The sequence below is a fragment of the Hyla sarda genome, chromosome 5 (assembly GCF_029499605.1).
Source record: "Hyla sarda isolate aHylSar1 chromosome 5, aHylSar1.hap1, whole genome shotgun sequence".
In the NCBI taxonomy this organism is placed as follows: Eukaryota; Metazoa; Chordata; class Amphibia; order Anura; family Hylidae; genus Hyla; species Hyla sarda.
The window spans coordinates 328,747,910-328,774,443 of record NC_079193.1 but is presented as its reverse complement, the minus strand read 5'-3'; the positions used below and the strand labels follow the sequence as shown (position 1 = coordinate 328,774,443).

The 26,534-nt window shown below is 42.3% G+C and overlaps 1 protein-coding gene across 1 annotated transcript in view; it reads left to right on the top strand.

Annotated features, from left to right (window-relative positions):
* The window catches only part of STK3 (serine/threonine kinase 3), a 245,238-nt gene that overhangs the window by 174,105 nt on the left and 44,599 nt on the right, over nucleotides 1-26,534 (top strand). Inside the window, exon 10 of the mRNA XM_056522374.1 lies at nucleotides 10,919-11,094. Within this exon, the coding sequence (XP_056378349.1) occupies nucleotides 10,919-11,094 (176 nt within the window). The remainder of the gene's footprint in view (nucleotides 1-10,918; nucleotides 11,095-26,534) is intronic.

Here is a 26,534-nt window from a genome sequence, read left to right as displayed (position 1 = left end):
AGAGCTGCGGGGGACGGGGAGTAGAGCTGCGGGGGACGGGGAGTAGAGCTGCGGGGGACGGGGAGTAGAGCTGCGGGGGACGGGGAGTAGAGCTGCGGGGGACGGGGAGTAGAGCTGCGGGGGACGGGGAGTAGAGCTGCGGGGGACGGGGAGTAGAGCTGCGGGGGACGGGGAGTAGAGCTGCGGGGGACGGGGAGTAGAGCTGCGGGGGACGGGGAGTAGAGCTGCGGGGGACGGGGAGTAGAGCTGCGGGGGACGGGGAGTAGAGCTGCGGGGGACGGGGAGTAGAGCTGCGGGGGACGGGGAGTAGAGCTGCGGGGGACGGGGAGTAGAGCAAGTACAGCTGCGGGGGACGGGGAGTAGAGCTGCGGGCGTGGGGCGCTCGTGGGGACGCACACTGATGACAGCGCCATCGGGCATAGGGATCCCGCTAGCGCTGTGGATCAACAGTACATGTAATAATAGAGTAAGTGTATATGAGGCAGCCGTATGAGCTGCGTACATGTGTGAACTTCTGTCGGGCCACAGAGCCCATGAGAGCTCCGTACAGCTTCAGCTATCACAGGGTGAGGAGATCCTCTCCCTGTGATAGCCAAATTGACACTGCTGTGCGCATCGATGCGTGACGTTTAAATATGTCACGTGACAAGAGAGAGCCAATAGGATGTGATGGAGGCGGACCATCTCATTCTATGGCAAATCTCATTCCACGGCAATGCACCGGTCCTGCTTACCCGAAGCAGGGCTAAGGGCCTGGTATGTGTGTATGGGCTGTTTTGGTTTAAGCTCTGTGCTGCTACCTGGTGGTAATGCATAGCTATGTAAGGCCGAGTTGACACTTAGCTTTATGGCATATATGGTGTATGATATGTTTCAAACAGCATGCTGTGATGCTCTTTTAATGCTTGATTTAATCTGAAGACATGCCGCAATTCACAGTGTAATTTACAGCGCATGTCAGATATATAGAGGAATAAGTAATGCCTCGCTTATTTTAAAGATATTATTCGAGGAAACACGAGTCGTAGAGGACAACAGGGCTAATCTGCATTCATGACAGTAATAAAAAACGTGAAAAATCTCAGGCTGACCTTGAAATTTCTGATGCAAATCAGCCACAATGCTATGTACGGGGAGGTAGCATTGTGACTGATCTGCATCCATAATGGGAATAGGTACCTAACCTGCCCTTGTATCAATAACCAGTAAGTTGGCCTTTTTTCTGTGATTTATTTTTTATTATTTGTGTGACTTTTATGTCCCTTTTTTCCTGTGTTTAAAAAAAAATCTTTTTATATATTTTTTTTGTACATTAAAATTTCTGCTGCATATTTCCTGTCTGGAAAAAATAGGCCATGTAAACGTACATTACCATCATCAGATATATACAGTCATGGCCGTAAATGTTCCCACAGAAAAGGATTGCAGAAACATGTTTTGCTATACACATGTTTATTCCCTTTGTGTGTATTGGACGGAGGAAAAAAAGCAAACTTCAAAAATGGGCTGGACAAAATTATTGGCTCCCTTTCAAAATTGTGGAAAAATAAGATTGATTCAAGCATGTGATGCTTCTTTAAACTCATCTGGGGCAAGTAACAGGTGTGGGCAATATAAAAATCACACCTTTAAAAAGCAGATAAAAAGAAGTTCACTTAGTATTTGCATTGTTTGTCTGTGTGTACCACACTAAGCATGGACAACAGAAAGAGGAGAAGAAACCTGTCTGAGGACTTGAGAACCAAAATTGTGGAAAAATATCAACAATATCAAGGTTTCAAGTCCATCTCCAGAGATCTAGATTTGCCTTTGTCCACAGTGCACAACATTATTAAGAAGTTTGCAACCCATGGCTCTGTAGCTAATCTCCCTGGGCGTGGACGGAAGAGATAATTTGAGGAAAGGAGTGAACGCAGGATAGTCCGGATTAGGGATCGACCAATATCGATTTTTTTTAGGGCCGATACCGATAATCTGTGGAGGTTAAGGCCGATAGCCGATAATTTATACCGATATTCCGGTATAAATTATCGGCTATTTCTCTCTCCCCCCCCCCCCCCCCCCCCCTGAAGCCGCTGCAGATCATTGATTTAAAGCGGGTGCTTGAGATCAATGAATTGTAGTGGCTTTTGTGGTGCCAGAGACTGCCGCCACCACTTGCTTCTCTCCCCCCTGCCTGTATAATGCCCCCCTGACTTATAATACCCCCTGTCCTGTGCCCCTCATATATAATGCCCCATGTCCTGTGCACCTCACATATAATGCCCCCTGAGGGTGCAGAACAGGGGGCATTATATGTGAGGGGCACAGGACATGGGGCATTATATATGAGGGGCACATGTCAGGGGGCATTATATGTCGGGGCACATGATGGGGGCATTGTATGTGAGGAACACAGGACATGGGGCATTATATGTGGGTGTCACAGGATAGGGTGTTTTATGTATGAGGGGAAGATGACGAGGGGGATTATATGTGGGGGCACATGACAGCCCACCCCTGTCATGTGCCCATATAATGCCCCCCGACTTATAATACCCCCTGTCCTGTGCCCCTCACATATATTGTCCCCTGTCCAGTGCCCCTCATATATAATACCCCATGTCCTGCACCCTCAGGGGGCATTATATGTGAGGGGCACAGGACAGAGGGTATTAAAAGTCAGGGGGGCATTATATGGGCACATGACAGGGGGCTGTCATGTGCCCCCACATATAATCCCCCCTGTCCTTTGTTCCTCACATATAATACCCCCCTGATATGTGCCCCTCACTTAAATTTGCCCCCCCTCACTTATAATTTGCCCGTCCATCCATACAGCGCCCGAGCAGTGCTCACCTTTCTCACACGCTGCTACGTTCTTGTACTGTGAGTGAGAGCTGCAGGGACGTGATCTCCGGGTGCCAGCGCAATGATGTGATATCATGGCGCCGGCCTGCCTTGGATGGCGTCCCCGCGGCTCTCACTCCCACTGCAAGAATGAAGCAGCATGAGAAAGGTGAGGGAGTGGAGAAGTGGGACAGCTGACAGCTCCCTCTCCACCATGCTGTCGGCTGTCAGGCAATTGCTCCGCACGGCAAAACAAGGCGTGCACACGAATCGTGGGACTTCAGTCCCGGCCTGAAGTTCAGGGCCAGGACTGAAGTCCCGCGATTCGTGCACACGCCTTGTTTTGCGCATTATCGGCAGGTTAGAAGCCGATACCGATAACGGGAAAAAAATCGGCCAATAATATCGATCCCTAGTCCGGATGGTGGATAAGCAGCCCCAAACAAGTTCCAAAGATATTCAAGCTGTCCTGCAGGCTCAAGGAGCATCAGTGTCAGTGCGAGCCATCCGTCTACATTTAAATGAAATGAAATGCAATGCTATGGCAGGAGACCCAGGAGGACCCCACTGCTGACACAGACATATAAAAGGAAGACTACATTTTGCCGAAACTTGAGTAAGCCAAAATACTTCTGGGAAAACATCTTGTGGACAAATAAGACCAAGATAGAGCTTTTTGGTAAATTATTCTACTGTTTACCGAAAACGGAATGAGGCCTACAAAGAAAAGAACCCAGTACCTACAGTGAAATATGATGGAGGTTCAATTATGTTTTGGGGTCATTTTACTGCCTCTGGCACTTGGTGCCTTGAATGTGTTCAAGGCATCATGAAATCTGAGGATTACCAACGGATTTTGGGTCGCACTGTACAGCCCAGTGTCAGAGAGCTGGGTTTGCATCCAAGATCTTGGGTCTTCCAGCAGGACAATGACCCCAAACATATGTCAAAAAGCGCCCAGAAATGGATGTCGACAAAGCGCTGGAGAGTTATGGAGTGGCAGCAATGAGTCCAAATCTAAATCCCATTGAACACCTGTGGAGAGATCTTAAAATTGCTGTTGGGAAACTGGCCCTTCCAATAAGAGAGACCTGGAGCAGTCTGCAAAGGAAGAGTGGTCCAACATTCCGGCTGAGAGGTGTAAGAAGCTAATTGATGGTTATAGGAAGAGACTGGTTTTAGTTATTTTTTCCAAGGGGTGTGCAACCAAATATTAGGGGTGTAAATAATTTTGTCCGGACCATTTTTGTGGTTTAGTGTTACATTATGTCCAATTAGCTTATTTTCCCCCCTTTTTTTTGTTTAGTTCCAATACACACAAAGGGAATAAACATGTGTATAGCAAAATATGTGTTAGTGCAATCATTTTCTGTGAGAAATACTTCATTTTCTAGAAAAATGTCAGAGGTTCCAACATTTACGGCCATGACTGTACATTAAAGGGTTACTCCGATCCACAGCGTCCGGAACTCAATGTTCCGGACGCTGGGTGCGGGCTTCTGTGTTCACGTCCCGCCCCGAGACAGCACGCCTCGCCCCGCAATGAAAGTCTATGGAAAGGGAGGGGCGAGACGGCCGTCACGCCCCCTCCCATAGACTTGCATTGAGGGGGCGGGGCGTGACATTGCGGGGCGGTCGTGAACACGGAACCCGCACCCAGCGTTCGGAGCATTGAGTTCCGGACGCTGGGGAGCAGAGTAACCCTTTTAAAGGCTACATACCTCATCTTGTCAGGAATTGATGTGTAAATGAACAGTCCTGAGTTGTCAACTTTCAACTAAGTTTTTAAGGATTTTAAATCACCTGCCATGCCTTGAAATGTGACCCTTATACACTGCTCAAAAAATTATGGGAACACTTAAACAACACAATGTAACTCCAAGGCAGTCACAGTTCACATGATGTTGGGCAAACGGAACAGACAACAGGTGGAAATTATAGGCAATTAATAAGACAACCCCAATAAAGGAGTGGTTCTGCAGGTGGTGATCACAGACCACAATACTCAGTTCCTATTCTTCCTGGCTGATGTTTTAGTCACTTTTGAATGCTGGCAGTGCTTTCACTCTAGTGGTAGCATGAGACGGAGTCCACAACCCACACAAGTGGCTCAGGTAGTGCAGCTAATCCAGGATGGCACATCAATGCGAGCTGTGGCAAGAAGGTTTGCTGTCTCTGTCAGCGTAGTGTCCAGAGCATGGAGGCAATACCAAGGAGACAGGTCAGTACATCAGGAGACGTGGAGGAGGCCGTAGCAACCACCCAGCAGCAGGACAGCTACCTCCGTCTTTGTGCAAGAAGGAGCAGGAGGAGCACTTCCAGAGCCCTGCAAAATAGCCTCCAGCAGGCCACAAATGTGCATGTGTCCACTCAAACGGTCAGAAACAGACTCCATGAGGGTGGTATGAGGCCCCGGCATCCACAGGTGGGGGTTGTGCTCACAGTCCAACTCCGTGCAGGACGTTTGGCGTTTGCCAGAGAATACCAAAATTGGAAAATTCACCACTGGCGCCCTGTGCTCTTCACAGATGAAAGCAGATCCACACTGAGCACATGTGACAGACGTGACAGAGTCTGGAAATGCCCTGGAGAATGTTCTGCTGCCTGCAACATCCTCCAGCATGACTGGTTTGGCGATGGGTCAGTAATGGTGTGGGTGGCATTTCTTTGGGGGGCCGCTCAGCCCTCCATGTGCTTGCCAGAGGTAGCCGGACTGCCATTAGGTACCGAGATGAGATCCTCAGACCCCTTGTGAGACCATATGCTGGTGCAGTTGGCCCTGGGTTCCTCCTAATGCAAGACTATGCTAGACCTTATGTGGCTGGAGTGTGTCAGCAGTTTCTGCAAAAGGAAGGCATTGATGCTATGGACTGGCCCACCCGTTCCCCAGACCTGAATCTGATTGAGCACATCTGGGACATCCTTTCTCCCTCCATCCACAAACACCACGTTGCACCACAGACTGTCCAGGAGCATGTCCAGGCATTGTAGGGAGGTCATACGGGCACGTGGAGGCCACACACACTACTGAGCATCATTTTGACTTGTTTTAAGGACATTACATCAAAGTTGGATCAGCCTGTAGTGTGGTTTTCCACACATTTTGAGTGTGACTCCATATCCAGACCTCCATGGGTTGATAGATTTGGTTTCCATTGATAATTTTTGTTTGATTTTGTTGTCAGCACATTCAACTATGCAAAGACGAAAGTATTTAATGCAACTAGCTCATTCATTTTCATCTAGGACGTGTTATCTTAGTGTTCCTTTTATTTTTTTGAGCAGTGTATATTAACCCATATAGATGTCCTTTCAGGGTGGCCATGCCTGCCATTCTGCGCAGGTTTCCTTTCTGTTTGAAGAAACGTGCCACCTTTTTTATTGCGCCGTCTTGCATTGTTTTATGTTAACCAGCTATCATCTCCTTAAACACACATAATAGCATGTGTCATAAGCGCTCCTAACAAAGTTGTTACGGAACAGATCCTCGTTGGCTGACCATCTGTTATAAATAAACACTAGACACTCGTTCTGCTGCAGTACGTCAGCATTTATTCATTGTAGAAAACTCAGCACTAGTTCCCTCTTGCCGCCCACGTACAGTGAATCCTGCTGCTTGAATGTTTCCCATCAGCACATCCTCCAGGCTAAAGCATGACATCCTTATGTGCTGTCAATGATGGCTGAATTGGCTAATGGAGACTTTGCACACTATACATACACAGCAGCTCATCCATATTCCTACAGCTAGCTGCCGATAGCTGCGTACTTTGGGAGTGAGGATCACCTGGCTGGCTAAATGTTGCGCATATTGACATTGCATAAACTAATAACATGCATCCTTGTATTATGCTGTGCATGCCGCTTTGCGATTAGCATTACGTTTAAAAGGCTGATATTTAATTCATTCTGCCTTAGCTGCTCTTTTTCCTCCAGCTCTTAGGTAGATGTAAATATTTAATGCCCTATATTAATATTAATTGTTTTTCTCATTCACTTGGGGGTCTCCGCTCTCAAAGCTTTAAATTCTTTGTTTGCTCCAGGAATCATAAGTCATTCCGCATCTGTGTTGTTTTAATATACAGTGTTAATCCCCTTCAACCTACATGCTAAAAAGATTTTGGAAAGGAGAAGTATGTGCAGTTCCAATATCAGATCACTCAAAAGTATTAAATTGTGGAAAACAACCCTAAACTATTTTCTCACATGGGAGGCATCGGAAAATAGGATTAACACTTCTGCTCGAGTGAGATGTAAGTCAGTCCAAGTAATCGGCGCTGCTTTCTGCGCTTATCACTTTGTGGTTTATTAGTGTTTGCATTAGCCTCTTGGTGCAAAATATACTGAGTACATAGATTCCTAAGTATTGAGCTCACACTTGTTTATGTATTCATTATGCTTTTATATAAGACCAGCATGATGTTTGGTGGTGTGCAAAGAATATAATTTAAGCCGGTGCCTGTTGAGAAGGGACTTTCTTTACCTCCCCTACCAAGGAATTGATCCAGATTAAGGCAAGTAATATAAATAAATGAATTCCCAGTTTAAGCATTTATGGTATATACACAGCATATGTTGGCACTCTGGAAACTTCTACCCATGCCCTGATCTTTCCATGATATAGTTTGTAAACAAACATACATCTGTCCAGTTTTACCTATTGTCTGCCCTGTTGATCCACAAAAAGGCCCAAAAAAAACTTCACCATATCATGAAATCGAAGCCATTTTTCTTATTTTAAAGTGACAAGTTTCTTCCTGACACTAAATCTGATAATCAGAATAAATCCCTGGATAAATGACATAACTGTAACCTGTAATATTATTTAAGGTGTGCTCTGACCATTGCCTACAGTTAATGGCCTTATCCTGTCTTGTCTAATTACTGGTGTCAGATTTCATTGTAATTTTGTGATAAGAAGTGACTGCTGAGATGTTTTCTTAGCGTAACAGGAAGGTTTAAAGGGGTTTTCCACCATAAAGGGATTTTAGTACGTAGCTGCCAGACAGTAATAGATATGCTTAGGAAGGATCTGTGCTTGTCTTAGGGATAAATAACTATGTTGTGAGATTACCATAACGCTGTGGCTATCTTTTTGCGATCTGTCTATTTCCTGTTGGAGTTCGTTCTCTCAAACTACAAATCCCATAGTTCTTTGTAAATGTGAGGTTCATTTGTCTTCCTCCCACACATCAGCCACCGAAACCATTGAAACAAAAATTCTTGCTGAATGATCTCCTTTCCACCCAGCTATCGCTCCACCCATTGAAGCAGACAGGCTCCCTTTTATCACCTGACTAGTGATGTAATGTCTCGGGCCGCACTGCAGCCTGGGAAAGCCTGAGACTATAGTCCTTTTGTATGCTGCTAAAAATGTATGGGCAAAAATCACAGAAGAATTGCTGGATTACCATGAAACACAGGTACAGACGTTATATTATGAACCACACTAACTTTACAGCCCCTGTAGTATAGTCAAATAAATAAAAAATCCAGGAATACACTTTTAAGTTATTAATACCACTTTGTGTTTAAAAAGTACTTGTCCTCAAACCATATTTTCTAAACGAATGCTGATGTTATTCCCTAACTACTCCTAACACCCTTCCTGCCCTCCTAACTCCTCCTAATCTCTGTATCATACCTTTCCCCTTGCTACATTGTGTGAACTCCCGGCAGGAGAAAGTGGGTGTTCCCCAGCAGGCGCAATATCATTGAAGCCTGCGAGAGCGGTGCCCTGCCATACCCCGCAAGCACTTCTTGAGTTTAGTCTCCTGCCAGGCCAGGAGAAGACCAAACTAACTGACTTTCGGCAGGGAACAGAACAGAGCCACCTAGTGGCTGTTTTTTCAATCCCATTAAAAACATATAGGTTGAGAATTTTAACAGCAAGTAAATAGCAAAGTGTCTTATAATTACATAAGGAACAATATATTAAAAATGTAGTTTGGGGACAGGTACTCTTTAATGAATAAATATGAAATGTGAAAATTAGAGTGTGAAGCCAGTTATACCTCCTGGATGGACGATTACTATAGTTTCCTAAACTGGAAGCTTTCTCCCCAGAAGTGGCTTTTCTTTTTTCTTCCTGTCTATTCAAAGGATAGGGGATAAGATGTATGTTTAGGGGGTCCTGCCGCTGGGGAACCCCCGCAATCTGTCATTCAACACCCTCCTTTGTGAGCTCTGCGTAATGCTGGAGGCTCAGAGTGTGCAGAATGACAGATTGCGGGGGTCCCCAGCGGTGGAACCCCGCGATCATACATCTTATCCCCTATCCTTTGGATATGGTAATGGAGTACATTACCCATCCCATTTTTAGCAATAATTGTATGCTGCCATATTGCAGAGACTGATATGTTATGCATAGTGCAGGACAGTGCAGACTCAAATGACCCCCTCAGGCCATGCACTAGGCATAACACTGGGTATCAGCTGTGCCCTTAGGGATCCTTTTAATCTACATAAAGAGGTTAGTTACATGGCATTACTTATTTTCTACTGATCCTGTTAAAGCCTGTATTGTATCCTAGAGTTGCATTTACAATAGTGCTGATCGATATTGGATACATATTAGATCATATTCTGTAGTGGGACAATATGCTTTTCCTTTCTCAGATTATCTTGTCATGCCTGGCATAAAGATGACACTTCCCAGAATGCAAATTAACAAGGTAACTGCACATTGTCAGTCAACAAGGAATACCAGAACATGTTCGGCTCTGCATTGTGAATTTAACTCTGAGCAGATTGTAGTTTAAAGTGGTTGTTCAGAGAAGTGTTTATACAGAATGATTAAAAAAGTATGGTGCTAAATTATAGCTTCCTGCTAGTGCTGATCCCCTGCTGCTAGTTGCATCACAACTACTTTTCAGGTAGTGGGGTTCACAATAAAAAAAAAAATTTTTTTTTTTAGGTTTTATCTCGTATGGCCAGATTGCATTAATGTTGTGCCTAAACTCATCATTAACTCTTCAGAGATTAGTCAACTCACTGAGGGATCAGCTTACATGGTCATTGAAGTCTATGAAGAGAGGAGGGGTGGGGGTTACAGACTGAGAGACACACAGACAACTCACTAAAAGCTGTATAATTTCCTCCATACTGCTGCTGCTTCTTAGGGTGTTCTATAAAGATGATTGCAGTGAATGGGAGACCTAATAGCAGATAGTCCACCCTCTAGCTCATACACTATAGAAGATTAAAAATAGACCCTGCAGAGGAGAAAAACTGGGGGAAAAAATCAATTTACAAATTATATAATTGCCAAAATTAGTGCTACTTTATATGGACACATACATCCACTTATCATTAAAGTGTATGTGTACTTTCAGGTAACATTTAAAGAGTACCTGTCACCAAATAAACTAACTCAGGCTATGTTACCGAACTACTCCTAACACCCCTCCCCCTGTTAAAAATAAAAATTCAGAGCTTTAAAAAGCTGTGTATCTTACCATTCTTCTTGCTTACATAGTGTTATCTCCTAGCAGGAGAAAGTGGGCGTTTTCCAGCCGGCATGACATCACTGAAGCCTGCTGGGGGACCACTTCCGCCCTCACATCTTTGCAGAGCTGTGATGAATAGAAGACCTCAGGCTCTGTGTAGCTTTCAGTCTGTGCAGCTTTCAGTGAGGCTCTGTGTAGCTGTCAATCAAGCTCAGTGCAGCCAGAAACACTTCCTGAGTTTGGTCTCCTGTCAGGCCGGGAGGAGACCAAACTCACTGTATTAATTGCAGCAGGGACCGGAACAGAGCTACATAGTGGCCGTTTTTCTATTACATTTTTAACATATTTATGTTGGTAATTTTAAAAGGAGGTAAATGGGAAAGTGTCTGCTAATTACACAAGGAACACTATATTAAATGTTTTATTTTTTAACCGGTACTCTTTACGTAACCTCATGGCCTCTAAGTATGTCTATTGTCATTACTGGTAGAAGTGAGGATACATTGGCTCTGTATTTAACAGATAAACAGTAGTGGTTATTAGCTTGAACTAATGTCTTTTATATTTTACAAGGTTTATTCCAGTCACTTAATTTTTCAAGTCTTTATCATGCAACAAATTTTTTTGTTTCATTTAACTAGGAAATGCAACATCTCCACAAGCACCACGGCCTTCCTTTATGGATTACTTTGATAAGCAAGACTCTAAAAACAAACCCCATGAGAACCACAACCAGAATGTCCATGACCAGTACCACATATCCAAGAATGTATTCCCTGACAACTGGAAGGTTCCTCCTGATGGCGACTTTGACTTTGTGAGTAATAGTCTTTTCCATTGTTTTTAAGCCTCTCGTTCAAGGGTTATTTCAGCTGTGGGCTATTCACCTGTAATATAATATGCCAAATGAGAACAATCCCATTGCTTATCCAGAAAACAAGTCGTTGATTTGTAAACTGAGCTCATTTGTTGCATACAAAATAATACATCTGAAATGTTCTACGTAATCATAGAATGGTATAGTAATATAGGGGGACGTTTATCATTGTCTATAGAATCTTGTTTTTGGAACATGAAATATTGCACATGTGTCAAAGCACTTTTTTTTTTTTTTGGCGGGGGCTTTAAGCAAAGAACTACAAATGATCTTCTGAAAGTCAACTTTAATTTTCACTTTGCAGTGGTAATGGAGTTATCAAGTGCGAATGTCACACAAGAAGTCGCAAACCCCTCTCCAACAGCGCAAATGTACACCGGCCCAGACCTGGCTTACAAAACTGCCTTTAAAAAACACAAAGTCATAAAAAAGTCATAACTGCAACTTATTGTGCAGAAAGTCACAGAGGAGAGGAGGAATAATTAAAAATTGTGTTCTGAAGTTTAGTTTTTTTTGCGCTTACATGCGCCAAGTTGTATGTAAACCCCCCCCCCCCCCCCCCCCCCCGCAATAGTATGATAAATATGCAAAAATAATTCAAAACACACTTTCATAAGACAACAATGATAAATGCATTGATAAAGTACATGAACTTTGAAGAGATATTTTGACATTTTAACCATTCATATGTTTTTAGGGGCCAGATTAGAATAGGGAAAAAAAGCCTATATTTACCACCCTTGTTCCCTGCAGCTCCCATCCAACTCCCTCCAGTACCTTGATCTCCTCCTTTCTTTTTTCTTCTTCCAAGACAAGTGCTTTGTGCAGGATATCTTATCTCAGCCAGTAAATGTTTGCGCATGTATCAAGCGCTCGTATTGGAAGCAGGAAGAAAACAGATGATCAGAGTACCTTGAGTAGGTTAGTACAGTTGTTTTCCCTATAGTAATCTGGCCTCAGCAATACATTTAAAAAATGCTGGTGATGAGATATTCCCTCCATACGTCTACTAAATAAAACGCTGTATAAAAAGATATGATCAATGATACCACTACATAATACCTAAATAATATCACCACTTCATGATCAGTACTACTACAGACCAAGTGTCTAATGTAGGATTGCATCTGGTGACTTAAAGGTGAAATATTTTTGTTAATTTTCCTTTTCTTCTCAATCTGGCTCAGATGCCATGCAGATTTTTACTAGCCACAGCTTGTCTCTGAAGAACCTGCTGGACAAACATCTTAGTCTCCACACTTTACCATAACCCACAGTTCCCTAAACAGTAAAAATTCCTTCCTTGATGTCTCAAATAGTAGAGTTAGATTAGGGGTTTGGCTGGGAGGGGTGGGTGGCCTGGAAAGAAGTAGATAGGTAAATTTAGTTGTTACGTAGGTCTCCCCAGAATGTAGCTTCACCAATAGGTAATTTCCCCCATTAGGCAGGTGCCCCAGTAGGTAATTTCCCTCTGTAGGTAGTTTCCTCCTTGTAGGTAGGTCTCCTTCGTATTTAGATGCCCACTGTAAGTAAGCCTCCCTGTTCTTGAACAGAATCTGTAAAAGTATCAGATTTTAGTGATGATCCCTTACTCCTAATGTGACTAAACAAAATCTCTGCTGAGGACCATTTTGGTCACCTCCTATGTCAGAGAAGTGCTTTCAGTAAGCAGGTCCTATCAGAGACACACTGTTCTACATCGATACATGTTTGTATTACTCGTGTTATTCGTATCCTTTCCCCTTGATGATGTATTAAAAACACACCTCAATAGGTGTCCACTTTATATCATAATTTCTAAGCACCTATTCCATTACTGTTGTACCCAGCTAAAAAGACAACGGCACTATCTGTGCATAATATACCTTCCTGTTTTTATGACAGACCGCTAGGGGGATTATTGACAATGCAAATCCCTATACTTTTACAGGGTATGCAGTATATTGTCAGTCATACAGCTGTCAGTTGTCTCCTTGATAAAGCCCTGTGAAGGGCGAAACATGTCGGTGACAGCATTCATGTTTTAATTAGCACCTCCTTTGTGTCCTGAACTGATCCTCACAATGCAGTGAAAGCAAAAATTTAAAATAATAACATCTATCTGATTGCTGCATGCTCCCTGATCCGCGGTGCACAGCGGACTCTGGAGTTTGGTACCTCAGCACCAGTTCATATAAATTATAAGGGGAAGATATTAATCCCCCTGTTTCCATGAGCCCTGAACCATAGAGTTCAGTGGCTGTATGACTGACAATATACGGCATACCCTGTAAAAGTATAGGGATTTGCATTGTCAATAATCCCCCTAGCGGTCTGTCATAACAACAGGAATGTATATTATTCACAGATAGTGCCGTTGCATTTTTAGCTGGGTACAACAGTAATGGAATAGGTGCTATAAAGTGGACACATATTGAGGTGTGTTTTTAATACATCATCATCTCACAAATTATTTTTCTTTAGTAGTATAAATTAAAAGTTAAGTTTTATATAGATAGCACAAACTTAGAGGTTCTTCTTAACCCCTTCGGGTTAATATGTTGTTTGGCACTCTACCTCCTTTGTGTTATTTGGCCTCTTGGTAGTGTAGCGTTGTACGCTACATCTTGTGCTCCTTGCTGCATCTTATAATTTGTTGGTATATGCTGTAATGTTTGTGTGTGGATAGACTTCTTGCACTATGAGAGGGAGCATCTGTAAGTAAAGATTTTTTTAATTTTTTTAAATGAAAGTTGCTTTTGCAACTTTACCTAATACAGAGATTACAAATTTACATTAACCTTTCTTGTAAGGGGCTGAAAATCTGAATAATTTCTAGAAACAAGGACTTTGTAGAACAGAGACATGCAGATAGCGGTCTTATGTTACAGTGGGGATCAAAAGTTTGGGCACCCCAGGTAAAAATTTGCATTAATGTGCATAAAGAAGCCAAGGAAAGATGGAAAAATCTCCAAAAGGCATCAAATTACAGATTAGACATTCTTATAATATGTCAACAAAAGTTAGATTTTATTTCCATCATTTACACTTTCAAAATAACAGAAGACAAAAAAATGGCGTCTGCAAAAGTTTGGGCACCTTGAAGAATTTATAGCATGCACTGCCCCCTTTGAAAAGCTGAGGCCTGCTAGTGTCATGGATTGTTCTCAATCATAATCTGGGAAGATCAGGTGATGTCAGTCTCAAAGATTTTAAATGCCCAGACTCATCAGACCTTGCCCCAACAATCAGCACCATTGGTTCTTCTAAGCAGTTGTCTAGAAATCTGAAACTGAAAATAGTTGACGCTCACAAAGCTGGAGAAGGCTATAAGAAGATAGAAAAACGTTTTCAGATGTCAATATCCTCTGTTCGGAATGTAATTAAGAAATGGCAGTCATCAGGAACAGTGGATGTTAAAGCAAGCTCTGGAAGACCAAGAATAATATCAGACAGAACAGCTCGCAGGATTGTGAGAAAAACAATTCAAAACCCACGTTTGACTGCACAATCCCTCCAGAAAGATCTGGCAGACACTGGAGTTGTGGTACACTATTCCACTATAAAGAAATACTTGTACAAATATAGTCTTCGTGGAAGAGTCATCAGAAGAAAACCTCTTCTACGTCCTCATCACAAAAATCAGCATTTGGCCTTTGCAAATGAACATATAGACAAGCCTGATGCATTTTGGAAACAAGTTCTGTGGACCGATGAGGTTAAAATTGAACTTTTTGGCCGGAATGAGCAAAGGTACGTTTGGAGAAGGGGAACAGAATTTAATGAAAAGAACCTCTGTCCAACTGTTAAGCATGGGGGTGGATCAATCATGCTTTGGGGTTGTATTGCAGCCAGTGGCACAGGGAACATCTCACGAGTAGAAGGAAAAAATGGATTCAATAAAATTGCAAATTTTGGATGCTAACTTGATGCCATCTGTGAAAAAGCTGAAGTTAAAGAGAGGATGGTTTCTACAAATGGATAATGATCCTAAACAAATCTCAAAATCCACAGGGGATTACATCAAGAGGCGTAAACTGAAGGTTTTGCCATGTCCTTCACAATCTCCTGACCTCAACATAATTGAAAATCTATGGATAGACCTTAAAAGAGCAGTGTGTGACAGACAGCCCAGAAATCTCAAAGAACAGGAAGACATTTGTATGGAAGAATGGGAAAAGATACCTCAAACAAGAATTGAAAGACTCTTGGCTGGCTACAAAAAGTTTTACAAGCTGTGATAGTTGCCAAAGTGGGCAGTACAAGATATTAACTCTGCAGGGTGCCCAAACTTTTGCAGACGCCATTTTTTGTTTTCGGTTATTTTGAAAGAGTAAATGATGGAAATAAAATCTAACTTTTGTTGACATATTATAAGAATGTCTAATCTGTAATTTGATGCCTTTTGGAGATTTTTCCATCTTTCCTTGGCTTCTTTATGCACATTAATACACATTTTTACCTGGGGTGCCCAAACTTTTGATATCCACTGTACCTAAACACCTATAACTAGGCTGCCACCTTAGATGTTTCAGCTGGTAAGGTGGTACAAGCTGATGGATGTATAATTCTTACAACAGAGAGGTCTTACAAATAAAGAGGCATGATTGTCATAAGCAATACACTCCTGCAGCTTTAATATGACATTTCTGACTGTAATCCAATAGCTTCTCACTCTTTCGATCTTTTTAGAGATGCATGCCGGCAAGGAGGGGTTGGCTAAATTCACATGTAGCAGATCTGCAGAAAATCTGAATGTCTGCACAACAAATCCGCGCCTAGGGGGAAATGTATCATTTGTTTTAGAATGTTTGTTTTTATAGTGTTGATTTGTTGCAGTTGGTGTTTAGAGGCTTATCATTAGCCCCATATTTATATCATGCCATACAACCATTTAATAAGTTTGGCAAATGTACCCATGACCACCACACAAATTAAAGGTGTTGACAAATCGTTCACCTACACCATCCTTGATAAATATACTATAGAAAAGAGACACCCAGCTGGAAAACAGTAGCAGTGAAGTGGATCATATTTATACAAAGACTTTCCAAGCCATCGACACTGCTTGCTTTTATTATTGCTTTAAAGAGTACCTTTAAGGATGGTCCCTGCGGCAGAATATATTTAAAAGTTTTGCAGCAACAGCATAGCCCGAGACTTGCGCCAAGACTTACATGATCGTATTTGCCGGAAGTCCCTTGCAGGTCTATGGGACTTGCTGCTAATTTGTCTCCTGATTGTCTTAGTCTTGGGGCAAGTCTCAAAACCCGGAACCGTCATCGGAGGTACTCTTTGAGAACATTTTTGTAGCCACTGCGGTTCCTTATTTCCTTTTTTAGTCAGATTTATACACAAATTTAATCTGGACTGGAGAGAATTTACAGTAGAAATTGTCGAAAATGAATCTCAAACAGCGGTGGTCTATCCATTTTGACATCTAGTTCATGAATACATTTGGTTATTCTCTTTATCCGATATTTAGAGGTTGCTGTAGAGACTAATAAAGAACGAGAAAGATATGTATTGGTTTGGTCCCATATAATTCTACCTTGTAGAGACCTTCACTGCACACGGTATGTTGCCTGTTCTAAACTCACAATATTGCGTTATCAAAATGTAAAGTTGCCGGTGAGCCCGAGGGATTTCCATTTCAGGGACTATTGAATCAATTAGTTTTAGCTGCAGCAAATGAAAAAAGAAAACAGAAAAAAAAAATTCCACTGTGTTATATCAGTTGCTTCAGCACAAGAACCGTACCATGTGGAATGAAAATCTGTGTATTGCAGCAACACCAGTGTAATGATTTCTGTCACTTTGATGGAACTGTTTCCAGGCAGCCATGGATTCCAGATTGTTTGGCATAAGACAGCAATGTGCACATCTTGGTGATTTTTCTTTCAGTAAGCTTCCTGTTTTAAGTACACAAATTCGAAGTCCTTCTAAAGATTCTGGAATAGTAACAAAACTTGAAAGAGCCATCTGTGAAGCGAGACAGAACATTTCAGTGGTTTAATGAGCAGAGGAAATAAATTAGAAACATGGCTGACTGTGAAACACGGGAGTTATGACCTTAATCTAAGGTTGCCACACAGGGCTGGATTGTGGAACATGGGGGCTACTGGTAACATAGCATGTGGAGATGTTACCGCTGTATGGAATTGATAAAGCATGGCCGCTTTTTGGATAGTATACTGTACAGATCCGCCTTCTGTGTTGAGTTTACTCAAGTTTAATTGTTTGCCAACATTTTTTCCACTTCATTGATTTTTTTTTTCTTTTTCTTGTGTTCAGATCATTAATACACCATTACTTAGCCTTCTTATTTTTGATGTGCTTACCCTCCATTCGTCTGTTATCTATTTGTTACATGCTCACCTCATGTGCTCTGATGGAGATAAATGGTATGTTATTGGGACACACACATATTTTGAGACTCTGCAGGGTATTGAGTCATTAAGCTCGGCTTACTGTACAACAGTAGTTTGTAAACCTTGGCTTTCCAGCTGTTGCTAAACTACAATTCCCAGCATGCCTGGCAAGTCAGCAGCTGTCCCGGTATGCTGGAAGTTGTAGTTCTGCAACAGCTGGAGAACCACTGGTTGGAGACCATTGAGTTAGGATTAAAAGAAATTGTCCCACTGTCTCAGGCTGACCCCAGCACCAGAAAAAAGAGCACATTGAATACTGGACGCCATAATAACTGAGGCTGTTGTGGAGCCTTTTCCTTTTAGCAGGCAGCCTTGGATATTTATTAAAAAGAAAAAAAAAGTACTTTTTGCTGGACAACCCCTTTAAGACCACGACTAAAGCATGATAAATGCAAATGTTTAAAAGACTTTGGACACCTTTGAAATGAAAAATGTTGCACTAAGTTTGAGTCCGTTTTAAGCCTTCATTTATTGTCAGACCCCCTGATATTCGGTTTGCAGCCTGCTCCTAGACTCAGATTATTGTCCTCAAGGTAATACATACCATATGTGAGGCCTGCTTGTTCAGTAGTCTGTTTGCTGTGGGAGCTCTGCTTTCTCTTTGCACTTGTACTCATGGAATTCTTCTGCACTCAGTGTGCCCTCTATTTATGATCTCCCCTCTGTCTGCACTTTGAGCTGCTATGTACAATTCTGTATTTTCTGGTGTCCTGATTCCGACATTGTTTTAACACTCTTGCTATGTCCCCCAGTATCGGTCAGTCATATGGGTGGGGAAGTTTAATACAAAATTCAGTTGCATGCTATGCGCCTTATGCTCTCCAGCCTCCTATTCACATTTCCTGAGCCTAGTAGACCCACCCAATTTTCAGTAAAATTCCCAGCAATCTGAATATTCAGTAAAAAAAAAATAATTGTAGACTGTTTTGTCGGTTTTTCTTACATGTGACAATTATCAGCCAAATAGGCCCAAATCGTCCCATTTAATAGTGACTGTGATGAGCCGAACACTCTCTAGTCCTCGCATTGCTTAAAAAATTAAAAATCATCACTTCAACCAGTGTATTCGAAGATGTGTGTCCAGAAAATGTGTGTCCAGAAAATGATGTAAGCCTACTGCCTCCGTGTGCGATCCGCAAGCCTTTAAAGAAGCATTGATCTACCACATTGCACTCTTTTAAACTATGGGACAGGACATGTAATAGAATTCGAAGACCGACTACAGGTCCCATATAAGTGAATCTCTAAAAAAAAAAATAAGACCAACACACATTAGCAAAATGGGCATTATCTATGCAGTCATCACTAGTCCCAGGTCCACCACTGGGATGTGGAATTCCTGTCGCCCGACGCCAGGGACATGCAGTTCCGGGTGAATTTTTCCGGCCCTTAGCCTTGCTCCGGGCAAGCAGGGCCGGACCTGACAAGCCCGGCGGCGCTCAGCAGTCTGTATGGAGCAGTCTCTGGACTCTGGTGCCCGCTCCATAATCTGCAGCCCCCCGGCTGATTTCAGTAGCCGGGGGCCGCCGCTAATAGCCAACATGCGTCAATAGCTGCGGCTGGCTATTAACCCTTTAGATCGCCGCTGTCAAAGCTGACAGCGTCGTCTAAAGGGACATGTGAATGCTCCTTGGTGGGTTAGCGGGGGGATCGCCATGCCCCTGCCCCACGCCCCAAAGGTGAGATCGTGAGGGGGCGATCCACTATAGAGGTACACGGAGGGCTTACCTCTGCTTCCCTGGTGTCTGGGGCTCTGTCATTGATAGATCCTGGCTGGACTAGTCCCTATCAATGGATCGCAGAGCACACCGATCAATGGAGTTCAATAAAACTCTATTGATCTGTATGTGATTTTTCGACCTGTCACTAAACAGGCTGCTGAAAAATTAGCTCTACACTGGAAAAACTTGGGACATCTTTAGACGTTTATTTTCTTCTGTATAATAGCAATGGATGAGCCAAGTAAGCCTGGAACATGGAAGAGCCTGAAACAGAGGCTCTAAGGAACATTTTAATTTGATTTCAGAAAACTGTCTTAAATTAGACGTTACGACTCTGCTCGTACCAAATGTATGTTACAGTAATTATGTCATTTTAAGGAAATGTGGAGAATATGCAACAGCTGCTCCAAACCAGCACCAGATCAAACCTCTGTAATAAATAGTCCGGAAGCCTGTTGCTTAGCAGAATTTTTCATTGCCTGCTTTGGCCGGAACAGACAGGTCTACATAGTCACCTGACCAGATCTGTCTGTACGGTTATTATACAGAGTTGGCAGCCACATTGAGGCATAATTTTATATCCACAGCAAGAACTTAATCCGTGTCAGTAGGGGCTTCTGGCGCTCGGATTGAGCTGCTGGTTTATGTAAATTTGTCTCAGAACATTGAAGTAATGTTAACTATGAAAAACACAGTGTTCAATGCGGCCTTATTTGTAAGTATATTGGGCTGCTTTTAACGCTCTCTGGCTTCTACCCGTATTTTTCGCCGTATAAGACGCACTTTTTCTTCCCCTTTTTCTGGGGGGGGAAAAGTTGGTGCGTCTTATACGGCGAATACACACCTATCGCGGCGGTCCCTGTGGCCTTCAACGGCCGGGACCTGCGGCTAATACAGGACACTAACCCGGCTGCTCAGTCGGGCTGTTCGGGGCCGCTGTGGTGAAATCGCGGCGTCCCAAACAGCTTACAGGACACCGGGAGGGACCTTACCTGCCTCCTCGGTGTCTGCTCCGTGCCGGGATCCCCTGCATGGCCGGTGCTCTCCTTTGATGTCATCACGCTGTCCCGTCATCCAATAGGAGCGGCATGCGTAGCGACGTGATGACTGTGTCGGAGAGCGTGGATTCTGGGGAAGAAGACGTCCGGAGCGTCGGGGACACCATGGGGACATAGCGACAGCGATGGAGCGACATCCAGGGCAGCGGTGACTGGTCCGGAGCGGCGGGGACACGTGAGTATTACCTCCTATACTAGTGGTCTTCAACCTGCGGACCTCCAGATGTTGCAAAACTACAACTCCCAGAATGCTGGGAGTTGTAGTTTTGCAACATCTGGAGGTCTGCAGGTTGAAGATCACTGTTGGGTTCAGAATCTTTTTATTTCTAGATTTTGCACCTTTAAAATTGGGTGCGTCTTATATGCTGGTGCGTCCTATAGGGCGAAAAATACGGTATATGTTTTTATTCACTATATATAATTGGAATAGATACGTTTTTGGGGAATTCTTGTTGAATCAAACTACCAGGCAATGTATGCTTAATACTGAGCACAAGATTTTTATTTTAAAACTCTAAAGTTGACTCCTACAAAAAATTATTAAGATAAGGAGAACCTTATGTCCACAAGTGATATGAAACTCCTTTAGCATTTTAAGGTATGTTTTATGATGAGCAGGTGGAATCCCACTCCGGAAGATCTAAGATTTAGGAAAATGGTACTCACAAGAAAATTCCAAACAAATTTAGTATTGCTGTTTAAATGGTCATTCTAACCACTAAAAAGTGTATGAGGATCCGACCTCTGAAATCCTGACTGTCTTGAGAACAGGGCCTGATCCTCCCCACTGCATGGAGTGTTGGTTCAGCAGGTGCTTCATGCATTGTTTGCCAGCGCTGGAGATACCTAAGAACATAGTTTGTCATCTCTCTGAATAGGGGATTCATTTTTAGGTTCTGGTGAATTTTGATGAGAATCTGCTGTGGATTTTCCGGAAAGTCTCTATGGCAAAAATTCTGATGTGTGGATAGTTATAAATTGTCTTATGTGTAATAACCACAGCGCACAACTTGTATTGTACCTTTTTCCTCCTTTTTTCTTGTTTTGAGTTTTTTTTCTTTTTTGCATTTTCGTGCATTCCCTAGTGTTAAGTCTTACTTGTCAGGATAATATATTGTGCAGCATGTTGAACTTGTGTCACAAGTCCCATTGTTCTGCACAGTCACTGGAACAGGACAACAACACAAAACCCACCATAGCAGCGAATGTCATTTGTCAGACACAGGTGCCACCCAACAGACCCCTTTGACATTAATTGGGCCAGTTGGTTTCTGCAATTGCTTCCAGCATTTTACCGGACAAAATAGCACAATATAATAAAAAAAAAAGTGATTTTTTTTTAAATTATATATAGTAAAACCTGCATCAGAGCCATAAGCAGAGGTGTAAACACAGGCTAACATCACTCTATGGACTCTCAGGGTAAACCTTGTGCTGGGCGCTTTGAACGTTACCCTATTTTGCAGAATACACAAACTGGTTCTTCACAGAAAGAGCATACTGTTATATCAATGTTCACAGCTCCAGAAGTGGCTTATACTTCTTAAAGTTCAATAATTTTTCAAGGTTTTGGCCACTGAGAGTGTGCTGGGAAGTTTGGCTCTCAGTCTAGCAGTGTATGTGATCGACTCGCCGGCAGCTGTCTGGTCATGGATGTAGAGTAATGTGTTCATATGGTGCTCCTCGCTTGTTGAATCTGTCATGTGTAATAGTATATTAGATGTCAGAGCTTTTCATTCATCACCGCTGTGACGGCTTTTCATGCCCAGTTAACCTTTAGAAGAAAGGACAACTGTGTGTGACCCCTTGTGAGGAGGAACTCCTTATTTAGTCTATATTTTTTGCATATGTAGAAAAGTACATGTGGAGAAAAACATTAAAGGGGTTAGCTAAAGAGCCCTTTTCATAAAAAAAACTAATAAAAAAAAAAAAACATTTATCCTTAAATGCAGTTAATAGATTTTATAGTACATTGCAGTTTTTCTAGCATAAAATAAAAAATAATTAGCTTCTTTTTTGGCAAACTCTGGGTAAAATCAGTCTTCTTTCCCCTCTGGCAGCGGAGGATAGCTATTTCTGCAGTGATGAAAGGATTACAATGCAGCGATCTGGCTATGAGGGAGAGTCACTCACTTATAAAATGTGTCCTCCAGCCTTAGCTCAGTAGATGGTCCTACACGGTGCTATATTCTCTGAACACCGGGTAGCCCCCATACTAAGTAAATTCCATAACTCTTTAGTGGATTTTTGTTTTAAGCATATAGCAAACTTTTTAATTTTACATTTTTAATTGAATTTGCAATTAATTAAATATAAATTTGACAACCCCCAAATTCCTACACAGTCATCTTAAAGACTTTTGCGGTTTGTCTTATACTTTTCTCAGCATCTGCCACTAGTAATAAATTCATATATCACTCTTACTATAGAAAACAGCCTAGCATGAGGCAGATGCTAGAGCTAACACTCACATATATGCATGACTTCCTCTCTGTTCTTTTTTTTTTTTCTGGATGTGGCAGCACGCACAGTGGGGGTTGAAACCACACTTCTGTAAACAAGTGGGAGTTCTAGAGGTGGGGCTTGCATCTATCAGAAATTATTGGCCTATCCTGAGGATAGGCCCTAAATGTCTGAAGTGGTAATAACACTGTAAGGGCTTAAAGGAAAACTCCAGGGAAATTGAACTTATCCCCTATAAGTAGCTGATCGCGGGGGGAGTCAAAGTGCTGGGACCCCCTGTAATCTTCAGGATGGGACCCAATTTTTCTGAAAAGTGTGTCGTCTACTGGTAGACAGCACATACTCCATTAATTTCTATAGAAATAAATTTAGCATGTGCTGTCTGCAGCACGCGCTCCTCACAGAGGGCCGGGCCCAGTTCCGGAGATCGGGTGGTGGGGGTGAGGGGTCAGATCGTGGTGGGGATCAGTCTGTGGATAGGGGATAAGTACATTTTTGTTGGTTTTCTTATTTAACAGGAAGACATGTTTCTTGTGTGAGTAAAACTTGACGGAAGGAGACTGCTCAAGAATGTAAAAAAAATTGCTCTTATATCCTCTTTATTTATAGGAGCTGTTTGCTATGTAGCATGAACTGTACATTTCAGAATGCAGCTGCTACCTCTGTCTTTTTTGACAGATATTATTAATGCTGTTCTATAAGGTTTAGTAGCCAATATGCTGCCATTACACGAACACATTTTTCCCAGTAGGGGATGTTTCCAGCATAGGCACAAATGTATAGCCTCAACAATTAAATATGAAGTTATCTAATGTATATAGCCTAAAATATTGCATTCTCAGTTTGATCCCAACAAAATTACCATCTGCAATTCATAGAGTCCAGGATGTACCATTTTAATGCAAAATAAGCGAACTGTAAGTATGGTTTTATTTGCTCTAGTATCTATACATGAAGACATTTTTTTTTCTGTATCTTGTGGAGTAGCAAAAAAGAAAATGTATAATCCAGTTTTAATTTTTTTTGTTTTGACTTAATTCTTCTTCCTCTGTGACCTTCAAATTGTTTTCAAAACCTTGCTCTTGTAATCTAAGAACAGTAGAGTTATGTTCACACTTGGCAGATTTGGTAAAGTCTTTGCACCATAAAACACAGATATAAAACTGAAACAAATCCCTCTATAAAATTACTGAAGAGCCTCCAAGGTAAAACATAAGAAAAAACGGGGAAAAAAAACCCATTGATACTGGTTAGATCTCCCGAGCCACTAAGGGCTGTCTAGGCAATAGCAGCGATTATTGTATTTGGCTTTTTAAGATCACTAATGAAAATCTCTTTTCTTGTAATCATTCTTTTTCTAATTCTGCAACCGCTGTATGAAGCAGGCCTGGAATCCTAGGTTACCAGTTCACACGATAAATCATGGCTCTGTGACTAAAGCGCTCAGTGTCTGATTCTCATTCTGCATCTGTTTCCTCCTGGAGATGTAAGGCTGCCTTTGTGTCTGTTTTTGGTTTTCTTTTGTTTTTCTTTAATTCCATGTTCTTTTATGCATCATGATTTATAATACATCTTCTACGACTGTTTATGGTCTAGCATAGGAATATTAACTAGATGATTAAACATTGGTCACAGCCTCCATGAGCTTGAGAAGTGACTGTTCTCTTAGGAAACCTCATGGGGGAGAACATACAGTGTAAGTGGCTTGGGACTTGGATAAAATTATAATTCTTTTTTTTCTTTACCCAGAATATGATTTAGTAAAAAGACAATATATTACAGGGACACATCTTTCTGTTAGGGGAGTCTTGTTAGATTAACTGAGCTTCTTCTAGACCATGGAGGTCCGTTATATACTGAAAGACCTCTTTTAAAGGGGTACTCTGCCCCTAAACATCTTATCTCCTATCCAAAGGATAGGGGATAAAATGTCTTAACGCTGCTGGGACCCCCACGATCTCTGGGCTGGCACAGCGGACATACTGGACACAGAAGCTTGGGGTTTCTGTGTTCGTGACGTCATGTTACCCTTTTCCATTTATGTCTATGGAAGGGGGAGTGACTGCTTGTACACAACCGTTACGCCCCCTCCCATAGACATGATTGGAAGGGGCTTGACAGCGGTGGTTGTCTGTCATCCAGCACAGAGCGGAGCTCGCTCCGTGCATTAGATTACAGGGTGCCATGCCGGAGATTGCGGGGTCCCAGAAACATGACCCCCTGCGATCAGACATCTTATGTCCTATCCTTTTGGATAGGGAATAAGATGTTTAGGGGCGGAGTACCCCTTTTAAGTGGACAACTTTTTTGCGAAAAACATTTTAAAGGTACGTTCACACGCGCATATTTTTTGCTGCAGATTTGCTAGTGCTAATTTTGCTGCCCATTGACTGCCCTAGTCAATGGGTAGAAAAATTTGCTACACCATAAAATACGCATGTATGAACATTCTCGAACACTAGAATCAGACCCGCCGGTTTTGTAAACAAAAGGCAGAGCGACCCCTTTTAAAGGGGTACTCCGCCCCTAGACATCTTATCCCCGCTCTGTGCAGTAACAATGGCGGGGTGCCGCAGCGGCGATCCCCCGGGTCCCCAGCAGCGGGACCGCGGCGATCTAACATCTTATCCCCTATCCTTTGGATAGGGGATAACATGCCAGGGGCGGAGTACCCCTTTAAGAAGTTTCTTTATCAACACATTAGTATTGACTCAGACTGAAGTGAATACTGTTGCAGTTTATGGAATCCTGTGTATTGTAAATGTTCTCTTCTCCCAGCTCATCTACAATTGTTTTTCCAATAGGATATAAAGTGGTTTTGAGTTTTTGCTTCTCTCAATACATAAAATTGACCATATGTTTTGATGAATCCTGCTGTGGTGCAGCCATGTTGGTTGCCTATTTGAATCACTTACTAAAGTAATTTTGTCAGTATGTTTCAGCACAAATTGGTGACAACCAGTATAACAATCTCTTTAAAAAAAACAAAAAAAACAGTTAGGTGGTAAAACCATGCAACAAATCAGATGTGCGTAGGAGCATTTTTCTTTTAGAAGATATTACATTTTCCACCATAGTTTTTGTTACACACTTTCTTGCTTATTGGCTTATGTGGAAGATTATGCTCCCTTAAGCGACACATAAATGTAAGTGTATTGTTTACCGCATCAAGACAAAAGCGCACAATGCCTTGTCTTCATTATTTATGGGAATGTGCATCTTGTAATGCTGCAGCAGGATGAAACATTCCTTTTTCTATATTTTCCACTCGAACAAGACATCTGTTTTACTTTACTGCTTAACTTGATTTGGAAAAATGTCTCAGCATGAAGATGCTTGCAGTCCTTTATGCTCTTCCATGTCTTAAGAGGGCTTCACCATAAAAGGGCTGATGGATTTATTTTTGGATGATATTGTGTGTTGTCTTCCTCAGATGTACAAAGAAAATCAAACATGGTAGCCTCTACAGAGGAATATACTGTGTGTGTGTGATGAATTATTGTTTACCTAGGCACAGCACCATACATGGTTGTTGCTGGGCTTGGTACTGCCGCTCAATCCTATTCACTTGCTAGAGTCCTGCCCTCCTCAGATCTTTTGACTTATGTGTATATCAACAGACCTATGTCAAACTCTTTAAAAGTGAGTTTTACGGCATTTTGAGTTAAAGGGGTACTCCAACAAATTTTCCATCAGAGTTAAACATATTTTGTAAATGACTTCTTTTT